The sequence below is a fragment of the Scyliorhinus torazame genome, chromosome 1, assembly GCF_047496885.1.
Source record: "Scyliorhinus torazame isolate Kashiwa2021f chromosome 1, sScyTor2.1, whole genome shotgun sequence".
In the NCBI taxonomy this organism is placed as follows: Eukaryota; Metazoa; Chordata; class Chondrichthyes; order Carcharhiniformes; family Scyliorhinidae; genus Scyliorhinus; species Scyliorhinus torazame.
In genome coordinates, this window is record NC_092707.1 from 210,617,769 (window position 1) to 210,631,594 (window position 13,826).

The following is a 13,826-nucleotide window of genomic DNA, read 5'->3' on the forward strand; positions in this document are numbered from 1 at the left end:
GTCTGGTAAAGCTTTGCTGCACTCCCTCGAGAGCAAGAATATCCTTCCTCAGAGAAGGAGACCAAAACTGCACACAAACTGCCTCACCAAGGCACTGTACAATTGTAGCAACACATCCCTGCTTCTATACTTGAAACCTCTTGCAATGAAGGCCAACATACCATTAGCCTTCTTTACCGCCTGCTGCACCTGCATGCTTACCTTCAGCGAATGGCGCACAAGGACACCCAGGTCCCACTGCACACTCTCCTCTCCCAATTTACAACCATTCAGGTAGTAATCTGGCTTCCTGTTTTTGCTTCCAAAATGAATCTCCAAATTATACTGCATCTGCCATTGGTTTGCCCACTCACCCAACCTGTCCAGATCTTGCTGTAGGATCCCTGCATCCTCGTCACAATTCACCCTCCCACCTAATTTGGTATCATCTGCAAACTTTGAGATGTTACATCTTGTTCTCTCATCCAAATCATTTATATATATTGTGAATAGCTGGGGTTCCAGCACCGATCCCGGTGGTACCCTACTGGTTACTGCCTGCCAATTTGAAAAGGACCCATTAATCCCTACTCTGTTTCCTCTCTGCCAACCAGTTTTCTATCCACCTCAATACATTTCCCCCAATCCCATGTGCTTTAATTTTGCACAATAATCTCTGATGCGAGACTTTGGCAAAAGCCTTCTGAAAGTCCAAATATACCACATCGACTGGCTCCCCCTTGTCGACTGTACTGGTTACATCTTCAAAGAATTCCAACAGATTTGCAAAGCATGATTTCCCTTCATAAATCCATGCTGACTCTGACTGATCCTGCCACTGCTTTCCAAATGTTCCGTTATAAAGTCCTTGATAATGGATTCAAGCATTTTTGCCACTACCGGTGTTAGGCTCACTGGTCTATAATTCTCTGCTTTCTCACTACCTCCCTTTTTGAATATCGGAGTGACGTGAGCGACCCTCCAATCTGCAGGGACAGTTCCAGAGTCTACAGAATCCCGGAAGATGACCACCAATGCATCCACTATTCCCAGAGCCACCTCCTTAAGCACTCTGGGATGTAGATTCTCATGCCCTGGGGATTTATCCGCCTTCAATCCCATCAGTTTTCCCAGCACCATTTCTCTACTCATGTTGATATCCCTCAGTTCTTCCCTCTCATTAAACCTCGTGATGTCTAGCAAGGGGGGACATACCTTTAAATTGAGGGGAGATAGATATAGGACAGATGTCAGAGGTAAGTTCTTTACTCAGAGAGCAGTAAGGGCGTGGAATGCCCTGCCTGCAACAGTAGTGGACTCGCCAACACTAAGGACATTCAAATGGTCATTGGATAGACATATGGACAATAAGGGAATAGTATAGATGGGCTTTAGAGTGGTTTCACAGGTCGGCGCAACATTGAGGGCCGAAGGGCCTGTACTGCGCTGTAATGTTCTATGTTCTCACTAAACCTTTCATTCTCCAACATTTCTGGGATCTGATTTGTGTCCTCATTTGTGAAGACAGAATCAAAGAATGTATTTAATTGCTCAGCCATTTCTTTGTCCCTTATTATGCATTCCCCTGTTTCTGTCTGCAGTGGGCCTACATTTCTCTTTACCAATCTCTTCCTCTTCACATATCTCTAGAAACTCTTAGTGTCAGTCTTTATGTTCCCTGCAAGGGCCCTCTTACCCCCTTTGCTTTTGTGCCAGACAGGAATGAATAATTGCTGTAATTCCTCCATGCGTTCCTTGAATGTTTGCCATTGTCTATCCACTGTCATCCCTTTAAGTAACTCTCCCCAATCTATCAAGGCCAACTCACGCCTCATATCCTCTATTAACCCTAGTCTCCGAATCAACAACTTCACTCTCCATCTTGATAAAAAATTCTATTGTGTTATGGTCGCTCATTCCCAAGGGGTCTCGTACAGCCAGATTGGCAATAATTCCCTTCTCATTACACAGTACCCAGTCTAAGATGGCCTGCTCTCTAGTTGGTTCCTCCACATATTGGTCAAGAAAACCATCGTATACACTCCAGAAATTCCTCATCTCTGGCACTGCGGCTAATTTGATTTGCCCAATCTCTGTGAAGATTAAAATCACCATGATCACCGATATTCCCTTATTACATGGATTACTAATTTCTTGTTTAATGCCATTCCCAACCTCACCAGTGCGGTTTGGGGGTCTATATATGACACCCACTAATGTTTTTTGTCCCTTGGGTATTTCTCAACTCTACCCATACAGATTCCACATTGTCAGAGCTCATTCCTTTCTCACTATTGTGTTAATTTCCTCTTTAACCAGCAGTGCCACCCCACTACCTTTTCTTTTATGCCTGTCCTTCCTAAATACTGAGAACTCTGGGACATTCTGTTCCCATCCCTGTTCACCCTGCAGCCATGTCTCCATAATCCCAATTATATCGTACCCATTTATATCTATCTGCGCGATCAGTTCATCCACTTTATTACAAATGCTCCGTGCATTAAGGCACAGAGCCTTTAAGTTTGTCTTTTTCACAATGCTTGTCTTGCTCCCAATATTTTTCTCTACTGTCCTGTTTGAATTTTGTCCTTGGTTTCTCCACCTATCACTTTTCTTATTCACTTTTCTACCTTTTGCTTTTGTCCTTGCTCCATCTTTCTCCGACTCCTTGCGTAGGTTCCCATTTTCTCTCTTACCTTTTATATATTGAAAAAAACTTGTCCTATCTTCTTTCATATTACTAGCTAGCTTGCACTCATATTTCATCTTCTGCCCCCTTATTGCTTTTTTGGTTGTCCTCTGCTCGCTTTTAAAGGCTCCCCAATCCTCTGGCTTTCCACTAATCCTTGCCACTTTGTATGCTTTTTGTTTTGCTTTTATGCTGTCCTTGACTTCCCCTGTCAACCATGGATGCCTTGTCCTCCTCTTAGCATGTTTCCTCCTCCTTGGGATGAATTTCTGTTGTGCCTCCCGAATAACCCCCAAAAACTCCTGCCATTGCTGTTCCACTGTCTTCCCTGCTAGGCTCCTTTTCCAATCAACTCTGGCCAGTTCCTCCCTCATATCTTTGTATTTACCCTTATTTAATTGTAATACCGTTACATATGAACATAAGAACTAGGAGCAGGAGTAGGCCATCTGGCCCCTCGAGCCTGCTCCGCCAATCAATGAGATCATGGCTGATATTTTGTGGACTCAGCTCCACTTTCCGGCCCGAACACCATAACCCTTAATCCCTTTATTCTTCAAAAAACTATCTTTATCTTAAAAAAATTTAATGAATGAGCCTCAACTGCTTCACTGGGCCAGGAATTCCATAGTTTCACAACCCTTTGGGTGAAGAAATTCCTCCTAAACTCAGTCCTAAATCTACTTCCCCTTATTTTGAGGCTATGCCCCCTAGTTCTGCTTTCACCCGCCAGTGGAAACAACCTGCCCGCATCTATCCTATCTATTCCCTTCATAATTTTATATGTTTCTATAAGATCCCCCTCGCATCCTTCTAAACTCCAATGAGTACAGTCCCAGTCTACTCAACCTCTCCTCATAATCCAACTCCTTCAGCTCTGGGATTAACCTAGTGAATCTCCTCTGCACACCCTCCAGCGCCAGTACGTCCTTTCTCAGGTAAGGAGACCAAAACTGAACACAATACTCCAGGTGTGGCCTCACTAACACCTTATACAATTGCAGCATAACCTCTCTAGTCTTAAACTCCATCCCTCTAGCAATGAAGGACAAAACTCCATTTGCCTTCTTAATCACCTGTTGCACCCGTAATCCAACTTTTTGCGACTCATGCACTAGCACACCAAGGTTTCTCTGCACAGCAGCATGTTTCAATATTTTATCATTTAAATAATAATCCCTTTTGCTGTTATTCCTACCAAAATGGATAACCTCACATTTGGCAACATTGTATTCCATCTGCCAGACCCTAGCCCATTCACTTAACCTGTCCAAATCCCTCTGCAGACTTCCGGTATCCTCTGCACTTTTTGCTTTACCACTCATCTTAGTGTTGTCTGCAAACTTGGGACACATTGCACTTGGTCCCCAACTCCAAATCATCTACGTAAATTGTGAACAATTGTGGGCCCAACACTGATCCCTGAGGGACACCACTAGCTACTGATTGCCAACCAGAGAAACACCTATTAATCCCCACTCTTTGCTTTCTATTAATTAACCAATCCTCTATCCATGCTACTACTTTACCCTTAATGCCATGCATCTTTATCTTATGCAGCAACCTTTTGTGTGGCACCTTGTCAAAAGCTTTCTGGAAATCTAGATATACCACATCCATTGGCTCCCCGTTATCTAGCGCACTGGTAATGTCCTCAAAAAATTGCACTAAATTAGTTAGGCACGACCTGCCCTTTATGAATCCATGCTGCATCTGCCCAATGGGACAATTTCCATCCAGATGCCTCGCTATTTCTTCATTGATGATAGATTCCAGCATCTTCCCTACTACCGAAGTTAAGCTAACTGGTCTATAGTTACCTCTGATTCAAGCTTCCCCCTCACAAACTGCAGGGTAAATTCCATCATATTGTGGTCACTGCTCCCTGAGGGTCCCTTCACCTTAAGTTCCCTAATCAAGTCTGCCTCATTACACATCACTATATCCAGAATTGCATGTTCACTCGTAGGCTCTGTCACAAGCTGCTCCCCCCAAATATCTCTTAGACATTCCACAAATTATTTTTCTTGGGATCCACTATCAACCCGATTTTCCCAGTCCACTCCGGGTGCCCCGGCGTCCTCCGACAATCCAAAGGTGTGCAGCATGGGGTTAGATACAGAGTACAATTCCCTTTACACTGTCCCCATCAAACACTGACAGGGCAGATACAGCACGGGAATTAGATACAAAGTAAAGCTCCCTCAACGCTGTCTCCATCAAACACTCCCAGGACAGATACAGCATGGGGTTAGATAGAGAGTAAAGCTCCCTCGACACCATCCCCATCAAACACTCCCAGGACAGGCAGAGCACGGGGTTAGATACAAAGTAAACCTCCCTCTACACTTTCTCCATCATCAAACACTCACAGGACAGGTAAAGCACAGGGTTAGATAAAGAGTAAAGCTCTTTCTACACTGTGTCCATCGAAACTCCGAGGATATGTACAGCACTTGAAGAGCAGATCCAAGGGCAGATTATATTGCGTACTATCAGCTGCATTCTTGTACATAAACATTGTAATAAAACAAAAATCTTCATGCACCGCATAGACTGTAACATGAACGCAGCTCTCGAGTACCCAAATGTTTCAAATAAATTATACCTTTCAGCCCAGGTATCCCAGGCCGTCCATCTCTTCCACTCTGTCCAGGCAATCCGGGCTGGCCTGATTGTCCAGGATGTCCGGGGACTCCAATCTTGCCAGGGGGTCCTGGCCTTCCTGGGCTTGTTAAATCTGCTGGAGCACGTATTCTGGCTAGGTAGTACGCCATCCTTTCTAGAAAGCAGAACGTAGGCCAATGAGTGAGCTGCAGTCGGTTCTCCTGATCACTATACAGCTTGAATTTCCAGTCGTGACTGGAAACGATGGGAACACCTTCAAAAACTACAACTGGAGAACGGTGATAGTCTGGTTGGTCTCTGCAATTCAAGGGGAGATAGGACCCAAGCCTGCACAGAACACCTCCTCTGCTCAAAGAACAGCATAGAGCATTGGGGATAATTAGAATGTAAATTGAAAAGGAGACATTGGGGTTAATGCTGTGATCCCAGTTCCACCTCAACCAAGACTAGGTTTGAAGGTGCATTCAACCAAATAGAATTCACTCTGTGATGTCAAATCAATATCTCTAAGATATTTTAGTGGCACATCACCTGGGATTGAAAGGTAAAAAACAACAGCAGTGGCAAAGACGGATGGTGCCAAATGGAAGTTTATTCATTAAGTTGCATTAAAGAGCAACCCCTATTTTTGGGAGAGGGGCTGTACTTATATTTGGGTACAGGGGTTGTCCCTGTATTTGGAGCGAGGGGCTATCCCTATATTTGGGAAGAGGGGCTGTCCCTATATTTAGGCAGATGGGCTGTACATATATTTGGAGCGAGGGGCTACACCTATGTTTGAGGAAAGAGGTTGCCCGTATATTTGGGTAGTGGGACTGTACCTATATTTGGGGAGAACAGGGGGCGACTTCTAATGGCAGAATGTAGGTGGAGGTTGCATGTTAGATGGCTCCTGCTAGAGTCTCTGATTTTCGGACTTTTATGTCCCGTTTCAGGGTAGTTTGTGGGTGTGTTTGATCAGGTGGAGTGGAGTAATTTGATGGCAATATTGGAGAAATATGGGACTAGGTTGAAGTTTGTGGTGTGGATGCAGCTGCTATACAAGAAGCCGATGGTGAGCGTGTACACAAGTTGTATGAAGTTAGGGTATTTTGCATTGCACTGGGGTACGAGGCAGGGATGCCCCAAGTCCCCTTCTGTTCGCATTGGCTATAGAGAGCCCTTGGCCATTGCACTGAGGAGCTTGGGGTTGTGAAAGGGGATCGTGAGGGGGAGGGGTGGAACATAGGGTGTCCTTATATGCAGGTGCTTTGTTGCTATTTATCTTGGAGCCGAGCTCTTCGGTGGGGAGTATAATGGGGTTGCTCCAGAGATTTGAGACTTTTTTGGAGTACAAACTGAATTTATGGAAAAGTGAGTACTTTGTGATCTCCCCTCCGGAGACAAAGAAATGGCAGACAAACTGAATAGTTACTTTGCATCAGTCTTCATGGTGGAAGACACCAGTGGGATGCCAGAGCTCCAGGAGAATCAGGGGGCAGAGGTGAGTGCAGTGGCCATCACTAAGGAGAAAATTCTGGGGAAACTGAAAGGTCTGAAGGTGGATAAGTCACCTGGACCGGATGGACTACACCCCAGGTTCTAAAAGAGATAGCTGAGGAGATTGTGGAGGCATTGGTGGTGGTCAACTTTTCACAATATACATTAATGATCTGGAAGAAGGAACTGAAGGCACTGTTGCTAAGTTTGCAGATGATACAAAGATCTGTAGAGGGACAGGTAGTATTAAGGATGGAAGGGGGCTGCAGAAGGAGTTGGACAGGCTAGGAGAGTGGGCAATGAAGTGGCAGATGGAATACAATGTGGAAAAGTGTGCAGTTATGCACTTTGGAAGGAGGAATTTAGGCATAGACTAGTTTCTAAATGGGGAAAATGCTTAGGAAATCAGAAGCACAGAGGGACTTGGGAGTTCTTGTTCACGATTCTCTTAAGGTTAACGTGCAGGTTCAGTCGGCAGTTAAGAAGGCAAATGCAATGTGAGAATTCATGTCAAGAGGGCTAGAATATAAGAACAGGAATGTACTTCTGAGGCTGTATAAGGCTCTGGTCAGCCCCCATTTGGAGTATTGTGAGCAGTTTTGGGCCCCGTAGTAAGGAAGGATGTGCTGGTCTTGGAAAGGGTCCAGAGGAGGTTCACAAGAATGATCCCTGGAATGAAGAGCTTGTCGTATGAGGAATGGTTGAGGACTCTGGGTCTGTACTCGGAGTTTTGAAGGATGGGGGGGGGGGAGGGATCTTATTGAAACTTTCAGGATACTGCGAGACCTGGATAGAGTGGACGTGAAGAGGATGGTTCCACTTGTAGGAAAAACTAGAACCAGAGGACACAATCTCAGGCTAAAGGGACGATCCTTTAAAACAGAGATGAGGAGGATTTTCTTCAGCCAGAGAGTGGTGAAACTGTGGAACTCTTTGCTGCAGAAGGCTGTGGAGGCCAAATCACTGAGTGTCTTTAAGACAGAGATAGATAGGTTCTTGATTAATAAGGGGATCAGGGGTTATGGGGAGAAGGCAGGAGAATGGGGATGAGAAAAATATCAGCCATGATTGAATGGCGGAGCAGATTTGATGGGCCGAGTGGCCTAATTCTGCTCCCATGTCTTATGGTCTTGTGAGAGCGGGGGTGCGGGGGGGCTGTCATTTTGGCTGGCACGTCTCATTTTAGGTATCTGGGGGTACAGTTGGCCCGGGTTTGGGCAGGGCTTCAAGAGTTTAATTTCACTAGTTTGGTAGGGAGGCCTCCAAAATGTTATGTATTATTATTGGGTGGCAAATGCAGAGAAGTTTCGTGGGTGGAGTAGGGAGGGGGAGGCTTTGTGAGTGAGGATAGAGGCAGGTTCTTGTAGGGAGTCAGGGTTGTGGGCACTAGCAATGGTGCCGCTCCCGATGGCCTCAGGGAAGTACTCGGTGAGTCAAGTGGTGGGGGTGGCCACGTTGAGGATCCGGGGGCAGTTTAGGCAGCATTTTAGATTCTGAGCAGGGTCAGGGGGGATGTCAATTAGGGGGAATCATGGGATTGAGACGGGGAGAATGGACGCAAGGCTCCGGGGATGGGAAGTGAGGAAATTAAGGATCTGGAGAGGTGATCATCTCGGCGATTTACGGGAGGATTTAGGAAGAGGATGGAGTGTCCATGGAGGGGGTTAAGGCGAAGTGGGATAAAAAGAGTTGGGGTGGCGTTGGGGGAGGGACTGTGGTGCGAGGCGCGGCGGAGAGTAAATGCCCCAACTTTGTGCGCAAGGCTGGGGCTGATGCAGCTGAAGGTAGTGTGAGCTATATTCGGCCGGGCCGGAACTGCAGGTGGGAGCGGGGGCAGATGTCTTAGCCTTCGCCTCACTGATTGCTCGCGGGCGGGTGGAGGTCAGCTTCTCCACTCTGTGCCTCGGCGTGGCTGGGGGACCTGCTGGAGTTTCTGACCCTGGAAAAGATGAAATTTGCTCTGGGGGAGGGGGGGTCTACAATTGTTGGGGTTTGTTTACCGTGCACTTTCGGGAGTTGGTTACCATTGACTGTTGATGTGCGGGGGGGTAGTTTCGGTGGGCTGGGGGATTTGTGGGGTTTTTGTAAAACTGTTGAAAATTTGTTGAATAAAAATATTTTCAAATAAATTTGAGATGGGGGGGCTGTCCCAATATTTAGGGAGAGGAGCTGTACCTATGTTTGGGGAGAGGAGCTGTACCTATGTTTGGGGAGAGGAGCTGTACCTATGTTTGGGGAGAGGAGCTGTACCTATGTTTGGGGAGAGGAGCTGTACCTATGTTTGGGGAGAGGAGCTGTACCTAGAATTGGAGGGAAGGATGGCATGAAGCAACATTTTTCCTGTGATAAGATACAAATTCTCTTCGGAATGCAGTGAGATTATTTATGAGTTACACGCTTTAGAATACGAGTGAATTTGGTTCCCAGAGGCCAGCCGTTATCAGTGCCACTCACCAACTGATAGGAGATGTGTGAGCGAGGCTCAGAGGTTGTTATCCCCGCGTTCTACACAAAGGTCAGCGGGTGTGGAAGACTAACTAGCTTCCACTCAGCAGCCCATCAGGGTGGTCAGACCGAGTTTAGGAACTTGGAAATTACGACGAGTAAACCCTGGTATATCGGTTCCCAGATCCCATTGTCTGCTGTGACAATATGTATATTGCACGGTAAATGAAAGGCTAACAATTTAATGTGAATGCATCCAACCACTACATGGGGATCAAGAGCATGCACGTGGATCCCGTGACACCCTTGATTCAGGGAGTAGGTGATTAGGCGGGATAGAGAGTAGTCGTGTTTTCAGAAGCTCTGAAGATAGAATCGTAGTTTGTTAGCTGTAGTCTTGTAAAACCTAGTTAGCAATTTGAATCTATTTAATTGTAGTGTTAATAAATTAGCTGTGTCAAAAATATAGCTTAATGTTCTTTGTGAGACACTACACTTTGAAGCCATCCTCATCCACAAAGCAAAAAACATCACAGTGACAACTGGAGGAGATGAAGGATTGCGAATAAAAAGGTTTACTCACCATCAAAGATTTTTGTAACTTCCTGTCTTATTAACCTCTTGATCTCATCAAAATTAACACTTTCAGCCTGCGGGAAGGAATCAAAGATTGATGCCTTAGTTTCAGAAAGTGTCACTTGATTGAATGGAGAAGCAGGAATTCTGGAAACTGCACGAGGGAATGTTCCCTTTGTGCAAAAGGATCATGAACACGTTTAGTTTTTCAGCTTCAGCTCACAGGACATTTACCCACTGCTGAGGTGCTTTACGATGATTTATATATTAGTATGGTGTGGGCTTAACAAAATAATTACATTAAAATGTCATGAAATTACAGATTTCATTGACTCCCATCAGTGGGGCTCCCATCTGCCTTCACTTCTCTGCAATTTTACTCTTAAGCAGGCTGGCCTATCTGCCCTTGCATCAATTGAGGCTGTTAAGTGTTCAATTATTCATCATTTTCTAGAACCAGCCTCAATTTTCTGGTTGGCAGGAGGAGTTCAGGGGCAGGAGGGGAGCTTGAAAATGAACTGTGTTCAGGCCTCGGGCGGGAGGTGCCCATCAGCTGAGTTTCCATCAGCAGTCCCCTTTTAACATCAGACGCGTTGTTAAAAGGTCTGACTCCCGTGAGAGGAATTTTATGTGGCTCTCTGGCTGTTCATCGGCCGAGGAGGTTTTAGGGTTGTCTCTTGGGAGGAAATAGAAAGCCTGGGGCAGGGGAGAACACAATTGCCTCCTGAGACCTGGAGGAGGACACTTATTTCTTCTGGTGACTGAGCTGATAATCTCTTGGTGTTTCCAATTTGCTGCTGAACTCACAGTGAAGGCGATGAATATCATAGGGACCGAAATGCAATGGAGGCGGTTCAGAGAAGATTCATAAGATTGATTCCAGGGATGAAGGATTTGTCTTATGGAGAGCACTTTAGGCCGAAACTTGCAGGAGTTTAGAAGAATGAGAGGAGATCTAATTGAGATATGGAAGGTGCGAAAGGGGAATGCGCAACGTAGAGCAATGCTTCTGCTCGTTGGACATTCTAGTACGAAAGGCCTTAGTTATAGGCTAAGGGGTGCCAGACTTAAAACAGAAATGAGGAGGAATTACTTCACTGAAATCTATGGAACTCTATCCTAGGTGCAGTGAACATCGGGAATTGGGGGCCAGAAACATGGCGAGTGCAGCCACCGTTTGGAAAAGCTGGACCAATAATAGCAGATGTGGTTCTATGCGGATGCATGTGCAGTCGCAGACTTATGGATGTAGAATAAGCAGAGGAGAACCCAAATTCTATTTCATCATCTCTGAATGGGGAAGATCCACTTTGCTGATGTTACTGGAATCTAGGTCGTAGGAATAAGGAACGTCCTCACCAAAGATAGTGTATACTTGAGATCAATTGAAATAACCTTTTGATTTTTATTACGTTAGGCCGTTAAGGATTAGATAACCAAAGCAGGTTAAGTTGAGTTACAGATGAGGCATAATCAAAGGGCTGAATGACCTCCCCGGTTCCAAATCTCCTATCTTTGTTGGGTATAATTCTGAAAGGATGTTTCTGTTGGTTTTGGCCTCTGATCCACCCCCTTCAGCAGAATCACTGACATTACTCAGTGCAAATGGACACCATCCCAATGCAAATAGATTATTGGGATATTTTGAGGCCTTCAGAGTATCCAATGAATGTAAAGGAAGGATGTAGGGAAAACTGGTCCACACTGGAACTAGCTAAGTCAATGAAATGGTTCAGTCCTTGTGGTAGTATGTATTGGGGGTCATGTGGGACTGGAAGCCCTAATGTCATTGGCTGACAGATCCCGGGTCCTGGTTGGCCGTTGACCTCTAGCTCCGCCCTGAAGGCGGAGTATAAGAAGCCGGAGTCCTCCCCCGCAGGCCATTCTACTATCGAGCTGCGGGGGAACAGACACGCTTAATAAAGCCTCATCGACCTCACTCTATTCGTCTCACGGAGTCTTTGTGCGCTACAATTTATTAAGCGTGCCTAAAAAGGACTATGGAGCTCAGGATCATTCCGGAATGCCTGAGGATCAGCCCCCACGCAGTGAACGCGGCAGCAGCCTTCAAGCACTGGCAGACTTGCTTCGAGGCCTACCTCAGAACGGCCACCGGCCGGGTCACAGAAGACCAAAAACTACAGGTCCTGCACTCGAGGGTGAGCACGGAGATCTTCTCCCTCATCGAAGACTCGGAGGATTTCCAGACGGCGTTCGCAGCACTGAAAAGTCTCTATGTCCGCCCAGTTAACCAAATCTCGCTACCAGCTCGCGACGAGACGGCAAGGTCCCGGAGAATCGATGGACGAATTCTACGCCGCGCTGCTGATTTTGGGACGAGCCTGCAGCTGCCCTTCGGTGAACGCAAATGAACACACGGACATGTTAATGCGCGATGCTTTTGTGGCAGGTATGAATTCCTCCCAAATCCGCCAAAGACTTCTAGAAAGAGAGTCGCTAGGACTCTCAGAGGCCCGGGCCCTAGCAGCCTCCCTAGACGTGGCCGCGCGTAATACGCGCGCCTACGGCCCCGACCGCACGGCAGCCCATTGGGCTCCGTACGTACCCGTCGCGACAAACCCACCCCCCCCCCCCCCCCGGACACCCCACAGGCTTGCGCGGTTCAGACGCCAAGTCGCACCGGGGGCGCCCGCTGCTATTTCTGCGGCCAGGTGAAACACCCCCGGCAGCGCTGCCCGGCCCGCGCAGCAATCTGCAAGAGCTGCGGGAAAAAGGGCCATTTCGCGGTTGTGTGCCGGTCCCGCGAGGTCGCCGCTGTCCCGGGAGAACAGGGAGCCCTGCAAGCCGTTTACGCTCCCCACCCGCTGGCGCAGCCGCTCTGGGTCCCGACCACCGCGGTCCCGGGAGAACAGGGAGCCCTGCACACCACTTACGCTCCCCAACCCCCCCCCCCCCCCCCCCCCCGCACCCCATGTATGACCCGCCGGCGCTACCACTTTGGGTCCCGACCACCACTCCCCACGGAGAAGAGGGAGTTCTGGCCATCTCTCAAGCCCCCCTAACCCCCCCCCCCGCGCTCCACGTCTGACCCGCCGGCGCTACCAACTTGGGTCCCGACCACCGCTGTCCCTGGAGAGGAGGGAGCCCCGCGCGGTCCTAACGCTCCCCAACCCCCCCAGCGCCCCATGTGCGATCTGCAGACGCCGCCATTTTGGGTCCCGGCCACCACGAGGGGAGGAAGGGCGCCGCCATCTTGGACCACCCCAAACCTCTACGACGCGTGGGGGCGGCCATTTTGTCCACCCCCGCCGCCATCTTGTGACCCCCCAGCCACGTGCGATGTATGGGGGCGGCCATTTTGTTCATCCCCGATGCCATCTTGGACGGCAACAACGGACCCCACTCCACTACTACAACCACGTCTCGCCTCAATTACGCTCGATCAAGCTCGGCCCCGGACACTCCAGACGACGACGACAACGGTGCTAATAAACGGCCACGAGACACCATGCCTAGTCGACTCCGGGAGCACGGAGAGCTTTATCCACCCCGACACGGTAAGACACTGTTCCTTGACCACCTACCCCAGCGCACAAAAGATTTCCCTAGCTGCAGGATCCCACTCCGTACAGATCCAAGGATTCTGCATAGTTACCCTAACGGTGCAGGGGAGGGAGTTCAAAAACTACAAACTAAACGTCCTTCCCCAACTCTGTGCCCCCACCTTACTGGGATTAGATTTCCAATGCAATCTACAGAGCCTTACGTTCAAATTCGGCGGCCCAATACCCCCACTCACTATCTGCGGCCTCGCAACCCTCAAGGTGCAACCCCCGTCCTTGTTTGCGAACCTCACCCCGGATTGCAAACCCGTCGCCACTAGGAGCAGACGGTACAGCGCCCAGGACCGGCCCTTCATTCGGTCCGAAGTCCAGCGGCCACTAAAGGAGGGCATAATCCAGGCCAGCAATAGTCCCTGGAGAGCGCAGGTGGTAGTAGTGAAGACAGGGGAGAAACAAAGGATGGTCATAGACTATAGCCAGACCATCAATAGGTACACACAACTAGA

At 48.0% G+C, this 13,826-nt stretch overlaps 1 protein-coding gene across 6 annotated transcripts in view; it reads right to left on the reverse strand.

Annotated features, from left to right (window-relative positions):
• col16a1 (collagen, type XVI, alpha 1) overlaps nucleotides 1-13,826 on the reverse strand; it is a 779,331-nt gene that overhangs the window by 11,445 nt on the left and 754,060 nt on the right. For all 6 annotated transcript variants that reach the window (XM_072502210.1, XM_072502224.1, XM_072502220.1 and 3 more), the window contains 2 exons: nucleotides 9,804-9,870; nucleotides 5,277-5,450 (listed from right to left, as the gene is read on the reverse strand). In XM_072502210.1, the coding sequence (XP_072358311.1) occupies nucleotides 5,277-5,450; nucleotides 9,804-9,870 (241 nt within the window). The remainder of the gene's footprint in view (nucleotides 1-5,276; nucleotides 5,451-9,803; nucleotides 9,871-13,826) is intronic.